Here is a 21,848-nt window from a genome sequence, read left to right on the forward strand (position 1 = left end):
CTAACATTTACCAAGCACCTTCTCTGTGTCTATCACTCTCACTGAACTCCACAGCATTGTGAGTATCCCCAAACTTTAGCTCCTATGGAGGTTCTTTTTTAATTTCCAAGACCCCTGAGGAAAAAGGAGACTCACATACTTGGGCTAAGTGTGAAGCCAGCTATGTTCATCCATCCTCAACCTCCAGGAGGAGACCTGAGAGAGGTATCAAGACCTTTCAACTGCCCATGATTACCATTGCACTTGTTTGCCATAAAGGCTCCAGGCTTCCTTTTCAGGGTCCTAGCAACTAACTGTCTTTTTAGGAAGTCCTAATGTTTGCACAAGGCTCTGTTCAATTAAATGTCATATTTTCAAATCCCACTCAACTACTACTTCTGTTATAAAAAGATATTTCTTATTTCTGGAGTCAACCGAACAGGGAATCCTTTCCTCCCCCAGAACCCCTCTGCTCTTTAGGACATTGCTCTGTAGCACCACATCTGTCATTAGCTTTCCACAGGACCCTTGGCCTTCATCCTCTCAATATTGCACCTTCCTGGTCTATGAAGAACAAGACTAGGCAAAGAAAAAGCCACAGCTAATTTCTCAGAGGGAAGACCAAGCTCTTCCAGGAAACCGTGCATTCCCAAGAGGACAGAGAAGAAGAGGCACCAGAGAGCAGCCACAGGTGACCCACAGGACACACACGGGAGGCATGCACTCGAGGGGCAGCAAAATCAGGTCTAGTCATCACACAAGCACAGCAGCAGCCAACACTTCCTCAGGACTTAGTACTTCAGTGAGAAAGGGAGGTTTTGCTGCTGGGAGCAGCCATTCAGGAAAGCTATGGGGGAGGGAAGTCCAGCAAGCTTACGGTACTTGAGACAGCTCCCGTGAGGTCAGGCTCCAAGGCTCTGTGGAGGTCCTCCGGTATGGGAGGGACCAGCGGAGGTGGTGGTGAGGATGGTGGTGTCTGGCTAATGGGGGGAGGGGAGCCACAAGCACTGGCTGGCTGGCTGTGGTGGGACCGCCTCTGCAGATGAGGGGGAATGAAATCATCTATAGTCGGGAAGGTCAGAGGTGAGGTGGCAGGGGTGGTCGCCGGGCTAGTGTGATCGCAGCCAAGTGGCCCCAGGGATGCTGGAGGTCTGGCAGTGCCTTCTTGCCCTCTATCAGTGTTAACCAGGTAGAGAGGGACAACTATTACCTCAGGCTGGGCTGGACTGGAGGAAGTGGCATCCTGCAGGAGATAAGGGGGTCATTACATAAAGGGGTATGGTGGGGAGGAAGGAATTCCATATTTAAACACTTGAGATTGGTCATGCAATTATGTACTCTGTGAAATATTTAATCGGTGCCCTTTCCTCAGAGTACATGAGACAGTCAGTGCTGGCCAGCTGGCCTCCTGACACTCCATGACACAGAGGGAGCGCCATCCAAGTTTACTTTCCATCCATCTATTTTTGAATCCTTTTAACACTTTATGAGAGAAAGAGAGAGAACAACAGAGCAGGCAGGCAGGCAAGCTTTGTTGAAGCCCACAAAACTGTTGTACAGGGCCTGAAAGCTTGGGAGTAAACGCAATTTCTTTGGCACCTTGTCACAAAATAGAAACAGTGTTATTTCATCATATGATTAGTCTACAAAAATTCCACGCTCCGGCATACTTACGTATTTACAGAAAAGAGAGAGGTCTGTGCTAAGGATGTTTAGAGAGAACTAGGAATTCAAGCTGCAGCGGTATTAATGAGGATAGAGAAGGTGGGACGGCCCAGAGAACAAATGAACTGCTCTCATGAGTTTGGAAAGAGACAGCATAGCAGACACACAAATATTCCTCATTTCTTGCCTTGGCTGGATAACACGGCTGCAAAAGGTAAAGTTCTTTGCTCTTCTGGTTTTCGGGATCAGAGGTAACTTGGGGGCCTAGTACAGGTGGTCTCACTGCATCTGGGAATGAAGCCCGAGGCCCCAGGGAAAGACTCTCACCACGGTTACAGGCATCTTTACGGATGTGGGTGTCACAGAATAGCTTGGGAGAGTCAGGAGGAGGAGCAGGGGGCAGTTTTTCTGTGCTGGCTGTGGCTGTGTGAGGGATAAGGCTGGGAGCTGGTGCTTGAGTGCCTGCAGCCTCAGAGGGAGTGTCTTTGGCTGAGTCACGTGCAACACACGAGTTTTCCAATGCTGCTTGGCAAATGTTATTGGATACACAAGGTACATATAAGCTGCTGATCTTTTTATTCCTGATGGCCTCATGACGTGGGTTAGAGCTCTTACTATAAACTAACCTAGTGGCTACATAGTGTTGCTGGTGTTGGGATGAAGCACTGGGGACCATGGAACCCAAAAGCAAGGGATCAGGACACACTGAATCTTTGGGAGGCAACCTAGTTGCCGGTGGGACAGAGATGGACTGGGGGTGTGAATGGTTCTGCTGGCAAGGGGTGCTGGGTGGGACATAAGGCTTTGGTGAGCTCATATACAGGGAGTCCTTGTAGGTATTGTGGAAAGTGGGGGGCTGCCATGCAAAGCGGTCCTCTTGAAGGAGGGCAGGATGTGGGGGAGACAGAACCTTTAGTATTTTTCAAGACATAATAGGAAATGGGGGGCAAGGAAGAAAGGAAGAGGAGGGGAAATGGAAAGAAGGATGGACATTAGAAACAATAGCATAATGTGACATGAAGACACAACAACTTTTGACACATTTTTAAGCAAATCCCCATGGCATCCACAGTTCTCTGGGCAAAGCAAAGGACTGACTCATACTCACCTGCAGAGGCTGGCCTGGCTCTCATCCCAGGAGGGCTGAGCCCATCCTAGAACAAGCCTAGTCGACTCTGGCATCAGTCCTTGGTTGGCTGCCTCTTTATAGACCCCTTGATTTAAGGAGGATACCCAAGGAGCAAATGCCAGTAAAGAGAAACCCAGAGCTCCCCTTCCTTCTCCAACTCCCACCTCAAGATTTTTCCCAAAGCCTTTAGCTTAGAAAGTTTAAATCTATTAGATTCTTTTGAGTATCTTTCACTCTTTTTCTTTGGGAGAAAGAAAATTAAAACAGAACCAAACAAAACCACCCGGTTTTTTGGTTCACAGGACAGATGTCTCCATTAAGATTCAACCCTCAGCTCCATAAACCTAACAAATTAACGCTCACTAAGAGGAAGACGCTAAAGGCTTAAAGTCCATGTGTGTTCTTTTCTCAGAAGAAACAATCTGATAGAATTATTTGAAAGAAAGGGCTATGGGTTTAGTTCAGCAGTAGTGTTTAATCCCCAGTACCACATGAAAGGAAGGGGAGGAGAAAAAAAAGGAAACAGGATATTAAAATGTAGGAAAAGAAACACTAAAAAGGGTAAACAGGTAAGAGAATTAAACATTTCATGACTCTGGATTAGAATATCAACCCAGAAACTGTAAAATAACCTATCCTTAAGTTGTCAAAAGGGCAGATGCAGTTGCTCACACCTGCCTATATTCTCAGCTACTCAAGAGGCTCAGCATTCAAGCCAGCCCAGACAAAAAGTTAGCAAGCCCCTATATCAACCAATAGCTAGGTATGATACACACTTGTCATTCTACCTATGTGGGTAACATAAATAGGAGGATCATAGTCCAAGCCCCCGCCCCCAACTTGATAACCTATCCCCCAAATATCAAAAGCAATGAATGGCTTCAAGTGGTAGAATGCCTGGCTAATTAATGCAAAGCCTGTCCAACCCTAATGCCATAAAAATAAAATAAAATACAATGAAAGTTTTCACAAATAACCTGGGAGAAAAAAGCAGCTATTTGAGTTTTCAACTAACCGATGTCTGAATTATGTCCTATCCACAGTACACGCCTGAGGATTAGTGGGATATAGAACCAGCCAAAACCACAAAAATGAAGAGTCCCTCTCTGGTATATAGCAAGAGCAAAATGTTACTTGGCTCACTGAACTTGGACCAGAGGTTGCACATGTTCATAGACTATATGATGCTGTCCAGAAGCAAAATGCTTGGAACTAGCATAAACCAAGGGACTGTCAAGTAAACTGATACTGGCTTAATAAGTGAGCAAAACACCATTTTAATTTGGGCTTAGATGGACTTTTACTTTGAGCTCCAAAGTCTTGCAAGTGAGCTCTTCTTACTCAAGTATAAACTCATTTTCAGTGAGTTTTTAACTTAATTCAGCCATGGCCATACATGGGAGCAGGACTGTATTACACCAGACATGAGCTCTCCCAGGGTTATGATTCTGCAGAGAGGACACTTCTGGAGTATCCACAATGTACTTAGAGCCAAAGGATTTTCTGTCTCATGGCTTCTTATAAACTGAAAGAAAGAGGACAGAACTTGACACAAAAGAGCTACTAGCAGTTTTACTGTAAATATTTTAGTAACCACAAAGACAGTTTGTATTACTGACTAGTGCCTACTAATAAAATTTCATTTTTCTTTTTGTAAGGTACGTCAGTGAATTAAAAAAATGATGCCTCTTGAAAACTTTTGTGTCTACAGTTTACATAGGTCTAGAAACTACCACTCTTCTCTGCCACTGGGGTCCACCATGCTGATGACAATGCCAGACAGGGAAACTTTGGTTCCATGTTCCTAGGGAAGGGATGGCAGCATGTCCAGGCTGGCAGGACACAAGATTCCATTTGGCCAGTGGGTCTTCTGGGCCTTAATTCATACCTTATTAGGAAATGTTCAGACCACAGAGGTGTGATAGCTTTCTGCAGCTGAAACTAAGCCAAGGCTCTGCCCACTCCAGCCCAGCCCACTTTGGTCAATGTGTACTTAGAGCACTATGAAGCCAAGAAGTCATGTTTGGCTATGTGGTGGTTCAAGTGGTAGTGTGCCTGCCTAGTAAGCACAGAGCCCTGAGTTCTAACCTCAGTACCATTGGAAAAAAATTAACCAGGCATCAGTGACTCCTGCTGATAATCCCAGCTACTTGGGAGGCTGAGATCAGGAAGATTATGATTCTAGGCCAGCCTGGACAGAAAAATCCATGAGACTCTAACTCTGCAGAAAAAGCTAGACATGATAGTGGGTGCTTACTATCACTCTATCCACAACAAAAGCCTAAAATAGGCAGATTACAGGACAGGTACACACCTGAATAGAAAGTGAGACCTTATATCAAAAATAATTATCATAGGGCTGGGAAGGTGGCTCAGTGGTAGAGCACTTGCCTTGCATGCCTGAGGCCCTGGGTTCGATTCCTCAGCACCACATAAGCAAAAAGAAAAAAGCCAGAAGTGGTGCTGTGGCTCAAGTGGTAGAGCGCTAACCTTGAGCTGAAGAGCTGAGGGACAGCGCCCAGGCCCAGAGTTCAGGTCCCACAACCGGACCACCCCCCCCCAAAAAAAATAATCATCATAAAAAAGTGCTGGAGGTATGGCTCTGTGGTAAATACCTGTTTAACAAATGTGAGGCCTGGAGTTCAAATCCTAGTGATCACTAAAAAAAAAAAAATCCTCATGTTTATATTCAGAGAACAAATCTAAGAGATACTATATGATCTAACAGTTCTTGAAATTCAGAAGGCCAATTTTACACTGATACACAGAATAAAATCTTTTTATAGCAGCCATTTACTACACTAGCAGCAAGAAGGCGAGTGACCGGTGAGAGAATATGTAGTTGAAAGAGATCTCATGGGATACTCACGCTATTATTCAGCTCATTCATGTAAATACCTTGAGGGCAATGTTAACACAGTGATCTGAACATAGTGCACAGAAAAACCAAGTTAAGGAAAATTTCTTTACTTCCCAAGCTTGCATTTTTTTTGTACATGCTACCAAGTAAGTAAGTACTCTACCACTGAGCCAAATCCTCAACCCTTCACATGTGTTTAAAAGGATCTCTTGAGAAGAGATATTTACAAAGCCATAGGAACTCTCCAATTACCCTTTGAGCTAAGACATGAGTGGTGGAAGACAACAGCTTTAAATTAATCAGTAGTGTTTTCTAATCTGGGCAGATCTGACTGTACTCATTCTTGAGACTGCTGAGAAGGAAGCATGTCTGCCACAAGTAGCACATTTATATCAATGGAAAAGTCTCAGAGCAGGAACTAGAAAGCCATTCTCCAGACCTCCCAAGTCCCTGTCTCTACAGAGGACTTCAGGAGGCCAGGCACATTCACAGATAGTGGGTATACTCAGGAGGAAAGCCACAGCAGAAGGCAGAAAGGCTCAGCTGTGCTGCTCAGAGCAAAAGGCAGGCAAGCGACCAACAACAGGCCTGGGAAGTCAAAAGTCTACAGAGAAGGAAGATGTCAGCTCTTATTCCAGGAGCCCCTTCAGAAGGAGGCACAGGAAGGGGACAACACTGGGAATGTATTTCTGCAACAACTTTTTTTTTTTTGGTTAGTCATGGGGCTTGAACTCTGGGCCTGGGCACTGTCCCTCAGCTCTTCAGCTCAAGGCTAGCACTCTACCACTTGAGCCACAGCACCACTTCTGGTTTTTTTGTGGTTTATTGGAGATAAGAGTCTCATGGAGTTTCTTGCCTGGGCTGGCTCTGAACTGTGATCCTCAGATCTTAGCCTCCTGAGTAGCTAGGATTACATACAGGCGTGAGCCACCAGAACCCGGCTTACAACAACTTTTGAGTAGTTCCACTTCCTTTAAAAGAAGCCATGGAAGTGCTCCTCTATGTAAAAACATTCCTCATAGATTACCTTTCATCAACATGGCAAAGAATCAGTAGGGAAAGAAAGGAAGAAGATGAGGGTAAGGAGGGGCACCTAAAACGACCTAAGCAAAATGCTCCCAACTGCAAGTTGGAAAGAGCTGGATTAGGAAAGCTGGACAGTGCTACCATTGGGACTTCTGTCTACAGGCTCTAGGGCTGCTGGATTTAGGGCCTGGCCACAGCTACCTGATCTTAATCCATGAGGATATAGTTGCTAGAATTCTTACTGTCCCAGCTCCAGTTAAAATTAGCAGAATAAACACGAGATACTCTTCTGAATATTATACTCTATAGAGTTTAAAAATTTAAAAAGCCTGAGACTTTTTCCTACTTATTCAAGGTTAAATGAACTCCCTTCAGAATATTTCTACATACATGTCAAACCTACAGAATACTAGACCTATTTTCCATTACCCAACATAGATGGACCTCACCCACACTTCTGTTTCTCATGACCCCCCAACTCTCCTTCTAAATCTAGCCCTTGCAGAACATTTCCAGAGTTGGCTAAAAGGCTTGAGAACTATCCTATAAGCCAGATGAGCAAGGAGGAAGTCACAAGTTTATGATACAAGGTACCACTCTCGGCTTTCACCCCGCCCATAGGCACACACCTACCTTGGGCTTGTCGGCAGAAAGGCTGGGATGCACACTTCTGTAGCCCTTGGCAGCAAGTGAAGAGGGTTGGGCATTCCCATTGGCATCAGCATTGGAAGAAAGTCTCCACTCATCTGTGATGAAAAATAAATAAATAAATACCCTATTAACTCAGAGGGAACAGTCTTCAACTTCACTCTAATTCAGGGGACCCTAGTAAAAAGTCAGTACAGCAAGAATGAAAAATAAGCCCTACCTGCTGAAGAATCCTCTGGCTCCAGGCCTGTATGTGGAGCGGAAAGGATGAAAACAAGAAGAAAAGGAGGAAAAAAGAAATGGTTACATTTGCGGGAAACTAGCATGAGTGATCCAGAAGGACAAAAATCCAGTACCCTGTTGTCTGACACAAAATGCCCTCAGTCACAATGGCCTGATTACCATAGGAACCCACTCTAAACCATGATGTGTTCTCAAGCACTGACCTTTGAAAATACAAGGCTCTCATTCACAGGAATGAAAAAACAATTGTTCCTTGACATTCTTATTTTACAGACAAAAAGGCAACTGAACTCTTTACTGTCCAGTCTGTACTCACTAACTCATTCCTCTCCCCCAAGCCTGCTGTGGGCTCCAAAAGGACTGTCCCTCATTAGCAGGCTCAGCTAATTAACAGGCCCTAAAAAGGAAATGACTAGGGCTGTTGGGTTAATGGTAGAACATGACTTAAACCCAAAGGTAGCTGCTATGATGGGATTTTTTTCAGGGGAGGATGGAGGAAGAGGATCTTGCTTTTTGCTCTCACTATTAAATAAGCCACAGAAACACCCTGAAAGTTCATCATACTAAAATGTATCCATATATCCCTTCAGCCATTAAAACATTTTTATTGTTATTATATATAAAGGTAATGTACAGAGGAGTTACAGTTATATAAGTAAAGAAGATATTTCTTAAGCTGGACGCCAGTGGCTCCTGCCTGTAATCCTAGCTACTCAGTAGGCTGAGATCTAAGGATCGCGGTTCAAAGTCAGCCCGGGCAGGAAAATCTGTGAAACTCTTATCGCCAATAAACCACCAGAAAACCCGAAGTGATGCTGTAACTCAAGTGGTAGAGTACTAGCCTTGAGCTGAAGAGCTGAGGGACAGCACTCAGGCCCAGAGTTCAAGCCCCATGACCAACAACAACAAAAAAAGATTTTGTAGCCCTGAAAGACTCAGCCTTTCTGCAAGAAATATATACTTTATTCCTTACCGAAATGTAATTTATTTCTGGCAGAAATATTTATTGTCTTTGCTCCCATCTGCTCTTACATGTGATCTTCTCTAGCCTATGGCTATACGCTTCCTGGTTATTTTGTTATGTGTTCATTCATTTGGGCTATCACCAGTTTACTTATTTTTTTATTTTAATTAATTTATTTTTTGCCAGTCATGAGGCCAGAACTCTGGGCCTGGGCACTGTCCCTCAGCTCTTGAGCTCAAGGCTCTACCACTTAAGCCACAGCACCACTTCTGGCTTTTTCTGCTTATGTGTTGCGAGGAATCGAACCCAGGGCCTCATGCATGCAAGGCAAGCACTCTACTACTGAGGCACCTTCCCAGTCCTCAGTTTACTTATTAATTGAAAGATGTCAGTTCTTCTTGAGATCTTCAGATAGTTTTCAGTCTCAGTGTGTTCTGGAAGAGCACTGAAGAGTTAGATGACAGGTTAAAAGCAGGTCTGTTGGTGTTCTAAATCTTATTTATCTTTTATTTATGCTGTATAGTAAGAGAATTAACTCTACACAAAAAAGAAGCCTAACTTTTGCCTTAGTTTTCTGGCCACTGCTATGTCCTTGGGATGGCACCACTGATAAGGATGTTTTTATTTGTCTGGGGAGTTAAGCCATACCAATGTGATTTAGAGTCGAGCTTTGAGCCAATAGAAGTTCCACCTCCTACTGCTGTGGAAGCAAGTCTGCCAGGTGATCTGTGGAGGATGTACTGGAGACCCAACAATAACTCTGGTCACAAACGCTTGGGTAAACTTCCTGTTGCAATACTTAGGCATACTGTTCATATATCAATACTGGGAGATAACATGGGGAAAGGACAACAGGAACCTCAGGAATTTCCCAGTTTCCACTCTACACACTGTTCCCTTAATTGGTTTTAAACCCTATCCTTTTCTTATAATAAGCCAAAACTGCATCTTTTTAGCATCATCACTGAGCATAATAGTGGTTTGGAGAAACTTGTGAATTTGCAGTTGGGTATAAGAAGTGAGGGTACTTTCTTTTTTTCTTCTTTTTTTTTTTATTGTGAAAATACCATACAGGGGTTACAATTACATGAGCAAGGTAATGAGTACATTTCTTATCAAGCATTGTTGCTTCCTCCTTTGTCTCCCCTTCCCATCCCTTCCCATCTCCCCCCCACCTTCTTTTTTTTTTGGGGGGGGGTCCAGTCGTGGGGCCTGAACTCTGGGCCTGGGTGGTGTCCCTCAGCAGTTCAGCTCAAGGCTAGCACTCTACCACTTGACCCTCAGCGCCACTTCCGGCTTTTTTCTTTTTGTTTATGTGGTGCTGAGGAATTGAACCCAGGGCCTCATGCATGCAAGGCAAGCGCTCTACCACTGAGCCACCTTCCCAGCCCTCCCCACCCCCTTTCTTATAGGAACTTTTCTCTCTGATTTCTCAGCTGGCCCTAATTCTCACACATGTACTCACTCATAAAAGATTGATTTAATGAGTGTAGGAGGTACCTTTAACTATGATATGTTTGCTAATGCCATCCTGGGCAGTAAATATAAGAGTTAAAGCAGAGTTGATTGTGGACCTAAGAACCTTTTTTTTTTTTTTGACAGTCCTGGGACTTGAACTCAGGGCCTGGGCACTATCCCTGAGCTTCTTTTGCTACCACTTGAGCCACAGAGCCACAGCTGGCCTTTTCTGTTTTATGTGGTTTTATGTGCAAGTTAGGCAAGCACTCTACCACTAAGCCATATTCCCAGCCCCAAGGACCCAAGAATCTTTATGTCTAAAGCTAAATAACCCAGTAGCACAGAATGAACAGCCTGCAAAGGCTACTGGACCTTGGTATCCAAGTCAGAAGCTGATGTGTCAAGCCAAAGGTCTTCAAGCCACACCAGAGAAGAATTTGGTGTTATACTCACTATCCCAAGTTCCCTGTCTCCTATGAAAACAAAACATTATAACCTAGGATATAGTTAGAGTTGATCTGAATTGACGTGGCTAACACTCAGACCTAATTGGACAATGAGATCAACCAACAAAAAATAAGGTATAGAATCTTCTTCCAGGGATAGGGAATCCAGTATTAAGATTACTGCCATTCTTTTCAGATGATTCTGATCCAAGAACTACCACAGTCCACCATCAGAGATGAAGAGGCTGACCAGGAAACTAAGGCCCACGACCTTGGATCCAGTTACTACTTGAAAGTAGTAGGTCTGCACAGTGGGTTTAAATTGGACCTCTTTCTAGAGGCATGGCTCAGCATTAAAGAGCTTGCCTAGCAAGTCCCTGAGTTCAAACCCCAATGCCATCAAAATATAAAAAGTAATAAACAATTGAGCAACTGGGCATCTCCAAGGGCTCCAACACAGAGGTTTGGTGATCACACTTGCTTTCCAAATTGACACTAGCAATCCATCTCAGTGACTGACAGCTCCCAAATCCATACCCTGGACTCTAAATTTCCAAGTATCTGTGAGAAATTTTCTCCTAGAAGCTCTTCCCTTCTCAACAAACTTAAAATGTCTAAAAAGGGAATTCTACATTTCTTTCAACATCCTCATCTCCACAAAAACCATGAAGATACAGCCTGAATCCTGTCTCTCTTTGAGGCCTATCATTTTGTCTTCACAAAGATACTTTTTCCCTGCTCTTTATCCCCACTGCTATCACACCTAGCCTAGGCCTTCCACGCTTCAAACAAACATGATAGTAAACTTCTACCAGGCCTACAGTAACTTTATCATTAGGGGCCTGGCTCTGTGTTGAATGCTTGAGATAGAAGTGCCCATCTAAACCCAAATAACTCCAGTATGACAGTTTCTACTTTACAGATGAGGAAAGTGAAGGTGAGCCTATATTGTCATACACTCCAGAGTAAGTTCATTTCACCCTGCTTTGTATACTCAGATTCTCTCCCCCACCAGGCTTTATAATTTTAATAAGGGAATGAGATTTTGTTGCTCTTTCCTCTACTCAGACACAACTTGTTCCCTCCCACCCAGACTTTTAGAGTATGTCTTCAGTCGATGAGATTCTATTTGTGTGAAGTTAATTTCCAAACTTGCCAAAGTCATGAAGCATTTTGGCACCAGTGAAAAAGGCTTGGGAAACTTCTTGCTCAAGCCCTCATACTTTTCATGGACCTTAAAAGTCACTGTGATTTATCATAGCTAGAAAGGAGAACAGTGGCCCATAAGCCCACTCTTAACTCTTCCTCTATTGTAACCAACTGCCTCTTCCCATCACCTACCTGCCTAGAGTTACTCTTTCCTCTTATTCCCCCTCTCTCTCCCTTCTTCATTCACTTCTCATTGTAAGTCCTACTCATGTGCTTAGCAGCTGGTATACAAGTAATTTACACTCATTTAGAATCAATTCTCTTAACTTATCAGGAGGAAGATAGTAAGATTACCAAAACATGTTCATGGTTGATAACTATCTTAATTCTTCCAAGTATTCTCATTTTAAAACAATTTAGTATAAATTTGTTGAAAGGGAGTTGGTGAAATCTTTTCCATCGTTAGCTGGTAGAAAATTTTAAGGCACAGTACTAACCTAGGATGCAACAGCACTTCCCAGACTGCCTCAAATCCATAAATAGCTCCATAGCACAAGCCCTGCACAGGGTGGGAGGAGGAGCACTTTGTTCTACACTAGTGCCAGCTTTAACCACTAGATGGAGCTCAAAGCTCCCTCTCCTTACCTCATTCTCAATCTGAGGATGGGGTTCTTACTGGGTCATGAGCTGCAGGTATGTCTTTTCCCTTTAGGTCATCCCTTAGGATTTTCTTGTCCCCACATGTTCTCTCTCTTACGAGTGACTTTTCCAGTTAGGCTGAGTGTGGCTCACTTGGGTGAGCTTTAGAAAGATATTATTTTGTCTCCTCATCCCGATATTACATACTCCCTCTGCTGCCTGGTCCTTACCCCAGGAGTGAGGTCTGCCACCTCTGCTTTCCTGGGAACTAGGAGGGCCAGCCAAGTCACAGCCAGCCTCTCAGAATTGGATAAAAGCTCAGAGAAGACTGACCTTCAGCCCATCTCACCATGTGCTCCTCAGGCCATAAGCCACCTCTGTCCATACAGAGCAGCCTGCAGAGCACTGGCTCGTGGAAAACTGAAGCATACCTGTCAGTCTAGAGCTTGGCCCATTTCCTATCACAGCAGAGACAAGAGCTAACAGTCTCAGTGTCTCTGAAGCCCAGCAGCCTCCCATCCTTCCTTTGTATCTGCACATTTCCTCCCAGTCTCAAGGACAGCACACCTGTCTTGCTTTCATTTTGTGGAGTTTCTGGAGGGCTTGCAGGACTACTGCTTGGGGTTTCCTTGTAGGAAGAGGAGGCACGAAGAGTCACCGCTCCTTTCCCAGTGCAGATTTTTGTAGGATCCATGTCTATAAAGAAAACAAAAGGCCAAAAGAGAAGCTTGAATCCAAGACCCCCGACATATTAAAAGGACAATCAGTTAGCAAATTGTTATAGCCAAGGAATGAGATGAATCTGGTGACAGCTGTATAAAGTCTTCATACATATGTAGCTAATGAAAATTACTGTGTGTGGTGAAAAGGACCAAATGACATTTCCACAAGTTTGCCACAAATCACTAGGTTAGGAGGAAATGGAAGCAGTTCTGAGTAAATGGGTTACAATATCAGCTGAAAACCTTTCCAAATGAAAGCAGGTTTATTCCTCTATTAAATGCAATTTAGGTTGGTGAGCAGACTTCAGGCTAGTTAGTAAGGCATGGTTCAAGATAAAGGTTATGAAAGACCTTTCAAGCTTCCAGGCCATCCTTCTTAGAAAAGAGCAAGTTGGCCACATGGAGAATTAAAAGGACATTCTGAGGACAATCACAGATCCTTGCAGTTCTCCACTAGGGGAAAAAAAGAACTGGTCCTTCTGTCAGCAGGTTAAGACCCCTGAAACAATGAGACAGGAGGCACTGCTCAGGGGTGAGAGCTTCCCATTCCAAATGCAATAGGAAACTCTGCACAGGATCCCACCCTCCCCCACAGCTTCATCAGAGCCTAGCAACAGAGACCCAGGCCATTTGTGAGAGTTCCCTTGAGAAGAATCTCAAAATACAGTCCTCCTCTTATTCAAAAGGGGTGCATTCCAAGACCCTCGATGGATGCTTTAAACTATAGACAATACTGACCCCTGACATGTTCTGGGTTTTCCTATACACACATAGAAATCTTGGATTAGCTTAACTTGTTAATTAAGCACACTAAAAGATTAACAACAGTAACAAGAAGTCACTATTCTGTAACTATACTATAATAAGTTAAAGTTATTGAAAACTTGTGAATTATTTCTAGATTTTTTCAACCACATTTTTTTGGGGGGTGGGGAAGGGTCCGGTCGTGGGGCCTGAACTCTGGGCCTGGGCGCTGTCCCTCAGCTCTTCAGTACAAGGCTAGCGCTCTACCACTTGAGCCACAGCGCCACTTCTGGCTCTTTTCTTTTCACTTATGCAGTGCTGAGGAATCGAACCCAGGGCCTCAGGCATGCCAGGCAAGCACTCTACCACTCAGCCACCTTCCCAGCCCAACCACATATTTTTCAACCACAGTTAAATGCAAGTAACCAAGATCACACAGAAGTAACACTGCCACTGAGGGGCCTGTTAGAAGCTTCCAAAGGTCCAGATGCCTGTCCTCCAGGACTATCACTGCAAAGGAGGCTGGAAACTGGTACAAACCATGAAATTCCAGAAGGCCATGTGCCAAGTGGTTCTTTATGTGTAGTGGAACTAAGCTGAATTCCACACTTTTTTGTTTTTCAACCCGTTCACAGCCTGGATCCCTAAAGTAAAGTTTCCATGATTAGGATAGTAGCTTAAAGCTCAGGTATGTGTTTCTTTGGGCAGGATGAAGGCTTAACATATAACTTAGCAAAGCCTCTTTTCTCCTTGCTCTCCATTCCAGCAGCCTTTCCCAACAAGTCAGAACTAACATTAGTGCTGTGGAGGAGAACCAAGCTGCTCCCATCAGTCCTCTTCCATGGAAAGCACAAAACCCCACCATGCATGACAACAGGCACCTCAATCAGTGTCTGACCATATCAAGAGGACAAGTGTCTGATGTCACAGAACTTCTAAGAAAACTAGCTCATCGTCATTTCAAAGACATGAGAGGCAAGCTGGGCAAATCTAATAGCTCAGGCGAATGTCCTGGACAGTCTAGATTAGCCCTACCTCTGAAATCATCATGGGCTTTCCTTGGTCCTACTTGGAACAAAGGAGGCTGTGAGAAAGCTGACATCTGCACAGCATGTACCCCCACCATTCTAAGAGGTGGGGATACTCTGGGTAAAAGGCCTGAGCATCACAAAGAAAAGCTGCTTGGCCTCTAAGGCAGCAACTTCAAATTTAAAGCAACTCAGAGGTTTCCTGTGAAGAAAGGTTAATCCTAGGAGAAACTGGACTGATTTTTACTATTAAGTGTCAAGAGTTTCAAATCTCTAGAGAATGCAGGAAAAAGCCATGCATCTAGGTGTCATCTCAGCCTCTGTACCAAAGAAGAGAGGCCAATGCCTTCCCCTACTCGCTGGCTCCCAGAAACACACACATATGTGCTCACGTGTGACACGCACACATGCATACACATACTCACATGGAGGATGGGGAGAGGAAGGAAGAAAGGAAACAAAGGAAGTGAAAGGGAATGCTGCCTAAACCTGCAAGGATTAAGCCTCAAAGTGTATGTTAGAAGGAAAAAAGAAAGGAAGCCATGCATGATCTAACAATTAGAAACAACAGTAGGATACCACCCCAAATGAGAGGTACCTGAAGGGAGTACCAGGCCTGAAGTGTATTTCACTGTCTTCACAGGAATTATTTTAACAGCAGAAATAGAGCATGTGCGTAAAGGATTGGTGGTTGCTGAAAACACAAAAGGGTAAATAGTGCATCCAGAAAGAACAGTTGGGAAACCCTCAGGCAGTTAAGGAACTGAATAGACAATAGGAGGAAATTGCCTACATGGAAAGAACAATACAGAGAGCAGTAGATGTAATCATTAAAAATAACCTGCTTTCTCTCTTCAGAGTTCTGAGCCAAGGCTTCAGCAGAAGCCTTCCCTCCAACCACCACCCAAATACAGTTGGTCAGAGTTTAGCGGTGCCTCCTGCCACATCAGGAGCTTGCCAAGGCTCTGGACAAAGAGATGTGCAGAGACACAGATGGCCTGCCAAATGGAGGACAGCGAGTGCGGTCAGGGTCCCAGGGAACCCTAGAGAGAATGCTGGGTGGTTTACTTAGCACTGAGGGCTATGAGGAGAGGGCTATGGTCCAAAGGTTCCAGACAAGTATAGGAAGAACAGGAACAAGTTCACACAAGTTGCCTGGTCCCTTCAGCCCTCACAGCTGCTTCCCCCAGATCATATCTTCTAGGGGCCATGTGCCCATTCTGACAACCACTGCCCTTTGGCCCGGAGCAAATCAGAACCTCCATCTGTTGGGAAGCAGATGGTCTTACTTAAACCCACCCTCTCCTGAGAAACAGGTGCCAAGTGTCCATGTGCATGCCCAAGACTCTGGGCAGTACCCCAGTACACAGTGCTGGATCCTGACATCCAGCTGAACTATCACAGAACAGGGATCACTGCTTAGGACATGAGAAAAGCTGCAGTCCTCAGTCCACGCTGATGCTCATGCTTATTCATCTGCCCTGCCCCTGAGTTCCCTGCCTGCCAAGCCTCTCATCTCTGTGGTGAGCACATCTCCATGCCCTTGTGAGCCTCCCCCATCCTCTCTCACAGTGGCAACACATAAAGAATGGAGCCTAAGTAGCTCCAGAGCCACAGATTAACAAGGGATAGGCCTGCTTGGAAATTAAGAGTTTCTTTGTTGAATTCACATTATGCTGGTGTGATTATTGAGGTTAGGAGAGGGCCAGGAGGTACCCCAACCATGAATAGTGTCCCTCCTCGCCTATTATACTGCTAATCCATAAGGAAGTCTTACTGAATATGACTATCAAAAAGTAAGTTCAGCTGAGCACCAGTGGCTCATGCCTGTAATCCTATTTGCTTAGGAGGTTGAGATTTGAGGATCACTGTTCGAAACCAGCCCAGATAAAAAGTCTGTGAGACTCATCTCCAATTAGCCTCCAAAAAAGTCAAAAGTGGATCTATAGCTCAAGTGGTAGAGTGCTAGCCCTGTCTCTGAGCAAAAGCTCAGAGACAACACCTGGCCCTGAGTTGAAGCCCTAGGACCAGCAGCAGCACCACAACCACCACCCCTCCCCTGCCATAAAAAAAGTTAAAGAAAATGATAAAGCCAGGAGCTGGTGGCTCACATCTATAATCCTAGCTACTCAGGAGGCTGAGAGCTGAAGATCACAGTTCAAAGCCAGCCCAGGTAGAAAAAGCCATGAGACTCTTATCTCCACATAACCACCAGAAAACCAGAAGTAGAGCTGTGGCTCAAAGTGGTGGAGTGCTAGAGACCCTAAGTTCAAGCCCCACAACAGACAACAACAACAAAAAGATAATTCCATGCATTAAAAAAAAAACTTCTATAGTAATCCTACTTGCTGTATCTTATCACCTGGGAGAGTGACTGGGTGGAAGATTCTTGTAACAGGTTTCAGAGAAAGAAACAAGAGCTCAGTGAACCATTCTGCCACTCCATTCTCAAATGCAGAGGCTTAGTCTAGAGGTCCTGGCTCCAGGTTCAGTGACCTTCAAAAGCTACCTTGATGACCTTCTGGTTACACCAGCCCCCTTGTTTCCAGCCAGCTAAAGATGAGTCTTAACTCATGAGCGAGTAGAACTCACCTCTGCAGACCACTCTCCTCATACCACCTTAGTTCTCTTGGGTAAATGAATTTACAAGAACAAAGCTGATAGCCCCAGCGCCCACACGTCTCACTGGATGCTTATGTACCCCCTACAACCACTGCACAAGCATTGCCTCTACATTTTCCCTAAGTGAATTTAGTTAGATTGCCCAAGACCAGGGAGGCAGGGAATGAGACAGCATAAGCCACCTGGGCTCACTGGTCCCCATCTCCTATTCTGTGTCTTTTCTCTTCAACAGCATCCTTCTAAGTCCACAACTTGCCTTGTCTCAGAAGGAGTACTTGGCTAAACCAGATGTAAGTTACAAAGGCCAAACATGTCAAACTCTCTGAAGTATTCTTTGGGAGCTGTTGTGGCTCCCCACCCTAGGAGTTTTGTTCACAAGATAATTGGACCCAGGATGAGAAGCAGGAATAAGTACTGCAGATCATCAAACTGCCACAAATTCTGGCACTTATCTGTAGATAAGAGAACTAAACCCTCAGAGATAAAAGCCTCCCCCTCCCCCAAAATGTCTCTGTTGGTGGGAAATAAAACCAGAATTGAACCTTATCTATCTCATTACTAAAACTCAAATGTCATTACCCACATGACAAAAGTGATACAAGGTCAGAATGACCTCAAAAGGTCATCTTATCCATCATTTATAGCTCTTGTTATAAAATTTTAAAAACTGAAATTTTGAGGGTTAGGGTAATAATTCAGTGAATAGCACCTGCCTATACACTGAACAACTATGTACTACAATATTGGTAAGAAAAAAATATGAGGAGATGCATAAAGCTAACCCCACTAAAACAATTTAATGATCTGGAGTCTTGCTTCACAGAGCTGTGAACAAGTCCCTGTTTATTACAAGCCAAGGTAAAATGCTGGATGTGAGATTTTAGGCTGGTGAGTGCCACAGGTACCATCAATACTACACACTTGCGACCATGTTTGCCCATTATCACAGTGGCCATTTGAACTAGGGACAGCTTTCAATACATAACTTCACAGTAGGAAATGGGAGTTTCAACCCGTAAGAAGCAAGAACATGCTCCAGGTCTCAGAAAGTCAATGTAGCAACCAGCTTTCCAGTTTGCAACCTGTTTAAGCCAACGATGTCCTTCCTAGGCAGGTGAGGTAACCCTAGCCCAAAATAGCCTGCACTTTCTAGAAATGCTTTTTTTTTTTTTAAATTGTCTGTCCTGGAGCTTGAACTCAGGGCCTGGGCACTGTCCCTGAGCTTCTTTTGCTCAAGGCTTGCACTCTGCCTCTTAATCCACAGCACCACTTCCAGCTTTTTCTGTGTATGTGGTACCAAGGAATGGAACCTAGGGCTTTATACATGCTAGACAAGCACTGTACCACTAAGCCACATTCCCAGCTCTAGAAATACTTTTTAAGACCAAGCTGGATGTCTCTTAATGAAACTTACCTTTGTCTTGCCCATTGCTGCTAGATGCTAAGCCATTCACAACAGCTTTAGAAGTGCCAACATCACATTCTAAAAGAAAGAAAAGGCATGAGGCTATGGCACCATCTACTGAGTCCCACAAGGTACATGGTGCTGGGAAGAGAGTGGAGAGACAGCAGAGGAGTCCTGTCCTTACATTCCTCTCAGTGACTCTATCCACTCCTCCCTCTGCCCCCCCCCCACTCCCATCAGCTTTCTCAGGTCTGGGATAAACTCCCCAGGCCATCATGGGAGAGGTCTGAGAATCACCTGTGGCCTGTATCAGGCAGGGTATAAAAGCTGTTTGGAGATGGAAGTGTGCTATAGGTGATATAGATTTGCTTCCCCCGGTATGACTGCTTAGCCATCATTTTAATAAAACCTGTCTAGCTCCCTCAAAATGGCACCCATGTCCCACTTGTTAAAGTCATTCTGTCCTATCCATGAAGTGATTTTAGACAGTACCCATCCTTTCCTTTGACTGTTTTTATTAGCTATAACTAAAGTAAAAGGAATTTTAGCAAAGTGTTTAAAAATCAATAAACCTATCATCTCAAACTTAAGCCAAGTATGCTGTTATTCAACAGCCTCTGCCTCCACTCCACTCCACCCTAGTTGGGTGACCGTGGACTAATCATTCACACTGCAGGCCTCAGGCTCCCCATCCATATAATGGAGACAGTAATAAGCAGTTCGATCTTTGTAGATTCCAGGAGAATGATACAAGATCGTGTAATTAAAGTACTTCCCTCAGTGATTGGCAGCTCAGGCCCAAGTTGAAATAAATATAATACATCATTTTCATGCTGCTTTTTCCAGTAAAGGCACAAATACATACTTGCTATGTGGCCACTGTCTTTCCAAATGATCATTTTAGAGTGGCATACCATCCAACCAAGAAAATATACACAGTGTACTTGTGCTTTCTCCACCTTCACAGAGGTGCTATTTTTGTTTCCTTCAAATTAAGATAGAAATTCCCAAGGCGAGGATCATCAGGTCAAAGGCCCAGAGTTTTGGAATCTTCCTAGGCAAAGCCTCCTCCCAACACCTGCCTGAGAGATTCTGAGTGGAAATCCCATGGGTGTTGCTGCACCCTTGCCCTTCTTCCAGGCCTGCCTTCCTCCTCCTGCCCTGTAAATGCCAGATGCAGCAACACTACCTAACACTAAACCTGAGATTGGAAGAGCAAAATACTTAGGTTGCACATCCAAAGTTAAAGAACAATAAAAGCTCCAGCATATTTTTTTTTTGGGGGGGGGAGGTATCAGCCCCTAGGCACTGTCCCTAAGCTTCTTTTGCTCAAGGCTAGCACTCTACCATTTGAGCCACAGCGCCACTTCGGGCTTTTTTTTCTGTTTACATGGTACTTAGGAATTGAACCCAGGACTTTATGCATTCTAGGCAAGCAATCTGCCACTATGCCACCTTCCCATTCCATACACATAATTTAAAAGCAACAAAAGCTGAGTTACAAGTTTTAAAAAGCAATACTTGGAAGAGGAAGGGTGTGTAGCTTTTTCATATAGAGCCAACATATTTGGGAAGGAGGGAGAAGCCAAGTCCTTCTCTTCACTCTTCACAAAGAGAACAGAGAGAACCTACAGATGGAGAACTTATCCACCATGCCATAGGCACTGGGTTCAGCACTTGAGGAGCATAACTTCACTCAATCCTCATGGTGCTTTAACTTCACTTAGAGTTGTGGGCATGGCACTCAACCTCTTTGCTTCAGTTTTGTCACTTACACTGGGTTGAATGCCTTTCTAGAACCTTGCAGCCCATGCCACACACTGTACAGTATATGAGGCTGGGCTATGGCCCTGAGCTGCTCTACCTCACAACTCTCCAACCATACACAATCCAGCACAACTTCAGACTGTAAGGAAGTATGTAAGGAAGTGGAAAGGGCTTGTTTTTAATCTATGGAGGTTTCCAAGTGTACTCAACACAATACAGGTTAGGAGACCCCCTGAATGAGAGACCCACATAATCATCCTCCCCTTCCCACCAGCCCCCTCACCAGGACCTGCTCAGAAGCAACCAAACAGGGCTTTAGTCTTCAGATGGAAACTTCTGGGCTGGAACACTGACAAATCTTAGCTTCACACCCAGCAGGGATCAGTTCCCCTCTGTCTTCCCTGCCCTGCACTTTCCACCCCAGCCCAAGACTAAAAATATTCAAAACTAACCAGTTGTTTAGATCATGATTTTTAAAAGCATAAGCAAAGCCCGGATGAAGGAAGTGTTAAATTAGTTTTCACTCTAGGTCCATTATGGTCAATCTTGTCTAGTTCTGCAGCAGTCACATGGATTAAGAAATACCACTGAGGTGTATACATATGTCAAAATATATCAAATTTCATACTTAAAATAGCTACAGTTTACTGTGCACCAACTATATCTCACTAAAAAGAAGGATGGTTATTGTAAAGAGCAGAACATAGTGTACCCAAAGTGTATATAGCATATTGAGAGATAGTGTAGGTAATCAAAGCATCATTCACAATTTAGGTGGCAAACATGACTTTTTGGCAGATTTTTGGTGCTCAACTAGGTTTTGAGAAATAAAAAATAAAATGCTATTGAGGACTTCAACATTATGTGGGACATCTGGGTAAAGTGCCCAGTTATATAGATGTGACCAGAGAAAGGCAGGATTGAAAGTGACTTACCAGAGCTCATGGTGGTGTCAGGACAACTCTTCTACAACTGGGGCTCTGACTGCTCTGCAGAAAAACAAACACCACACAATGGAATCAATGAATGGCAGGTTCAAGATAAGTCCCCATGGTTTGCATTAAAAGTGCAAACACTGTAACCCTTAATAACCCAGGGCTAAACTAGATGACACTTGGCCAAGCTCCTGGTTTGTGGCTGGTAGTGTACTTTTGTGGCCCTGGGCACATCATTCAACCTCTTTACCTTGGTGTTGCCACCCATACTGGGTTTAGATGCCATCCCACACCTCCTCTAGTTCTAAGTCTACCAAAAATCTTAAGTTATATGAATGCATGTGGTTGAAGAAGAACACTTAGGAAAGTAGAAAGCACATTTTAGATGAAGAGGAAGAGGAAGAAGAAGAAGAAGAAGA

General features: G+C 44.2%; 1 protein-coding gene across 6 annotated transcripts in view; it reads right to left on the minus strand.

Annotated features, from left to right (window-relative positions):
• Positions 1-21,848, minus strand: part of Sorbs1 (sorbin and SH3 domain containing 1) — a 236,646-nt gene that overhangs the window by 87,528 nt on the left and 127,270 nt on the right. For 4 of the 6 annotated variants that reach the window (XM_013017802.1, XM_013017801.1, XM_013017804.1 and 1 more), the window contains exons 3-6: positions 21,430-21,483; positions 18,737-18,805; positions 12,774-12,902; positions 7,293-7,405 (exon numbers count right to left, since the gene is read on the minus strand). In XM_013017802.1, coding sequence (XP_012873256.1) covers positions 7,293-7,405; positions 12,774-12,902; positions 18,737-18,805; positions 21,430-21,439 — 321 coding nt within the window. In that variant the 5' untranslated portion in view covers positions 21,440-21,483. Of the gene's footprint in view, positions 1-856; positions 1,223-7,292; positions 7,406-7,527; positions 7,555-12,773; positions 12,903-15,298; positions 15,395-18,736; positions 18,806-21,429; positions 21,484-21,848 lie in introns of all 6 variants that reach the window. The other 2 variants (XM_013017797.1, XM_013017798.1) reach the window with 2 other exon arrangements.

This window comes from Dipodomys ordii, unplaced genomic scaffold, assembly GCF_000151885.1.
Source record: "Dipodomys ordii isolate 6190 unplaced genomic scaffold, Dord_2.0 Scaffold36, whole genome shotgun sequence".
Classification (NCBI taxonomy): Eukaryota; Metazoa; Chordata; class Mammalia; order Rodentia; family Heteromyidae; genus Dipodomys; species Dipodomys ordii.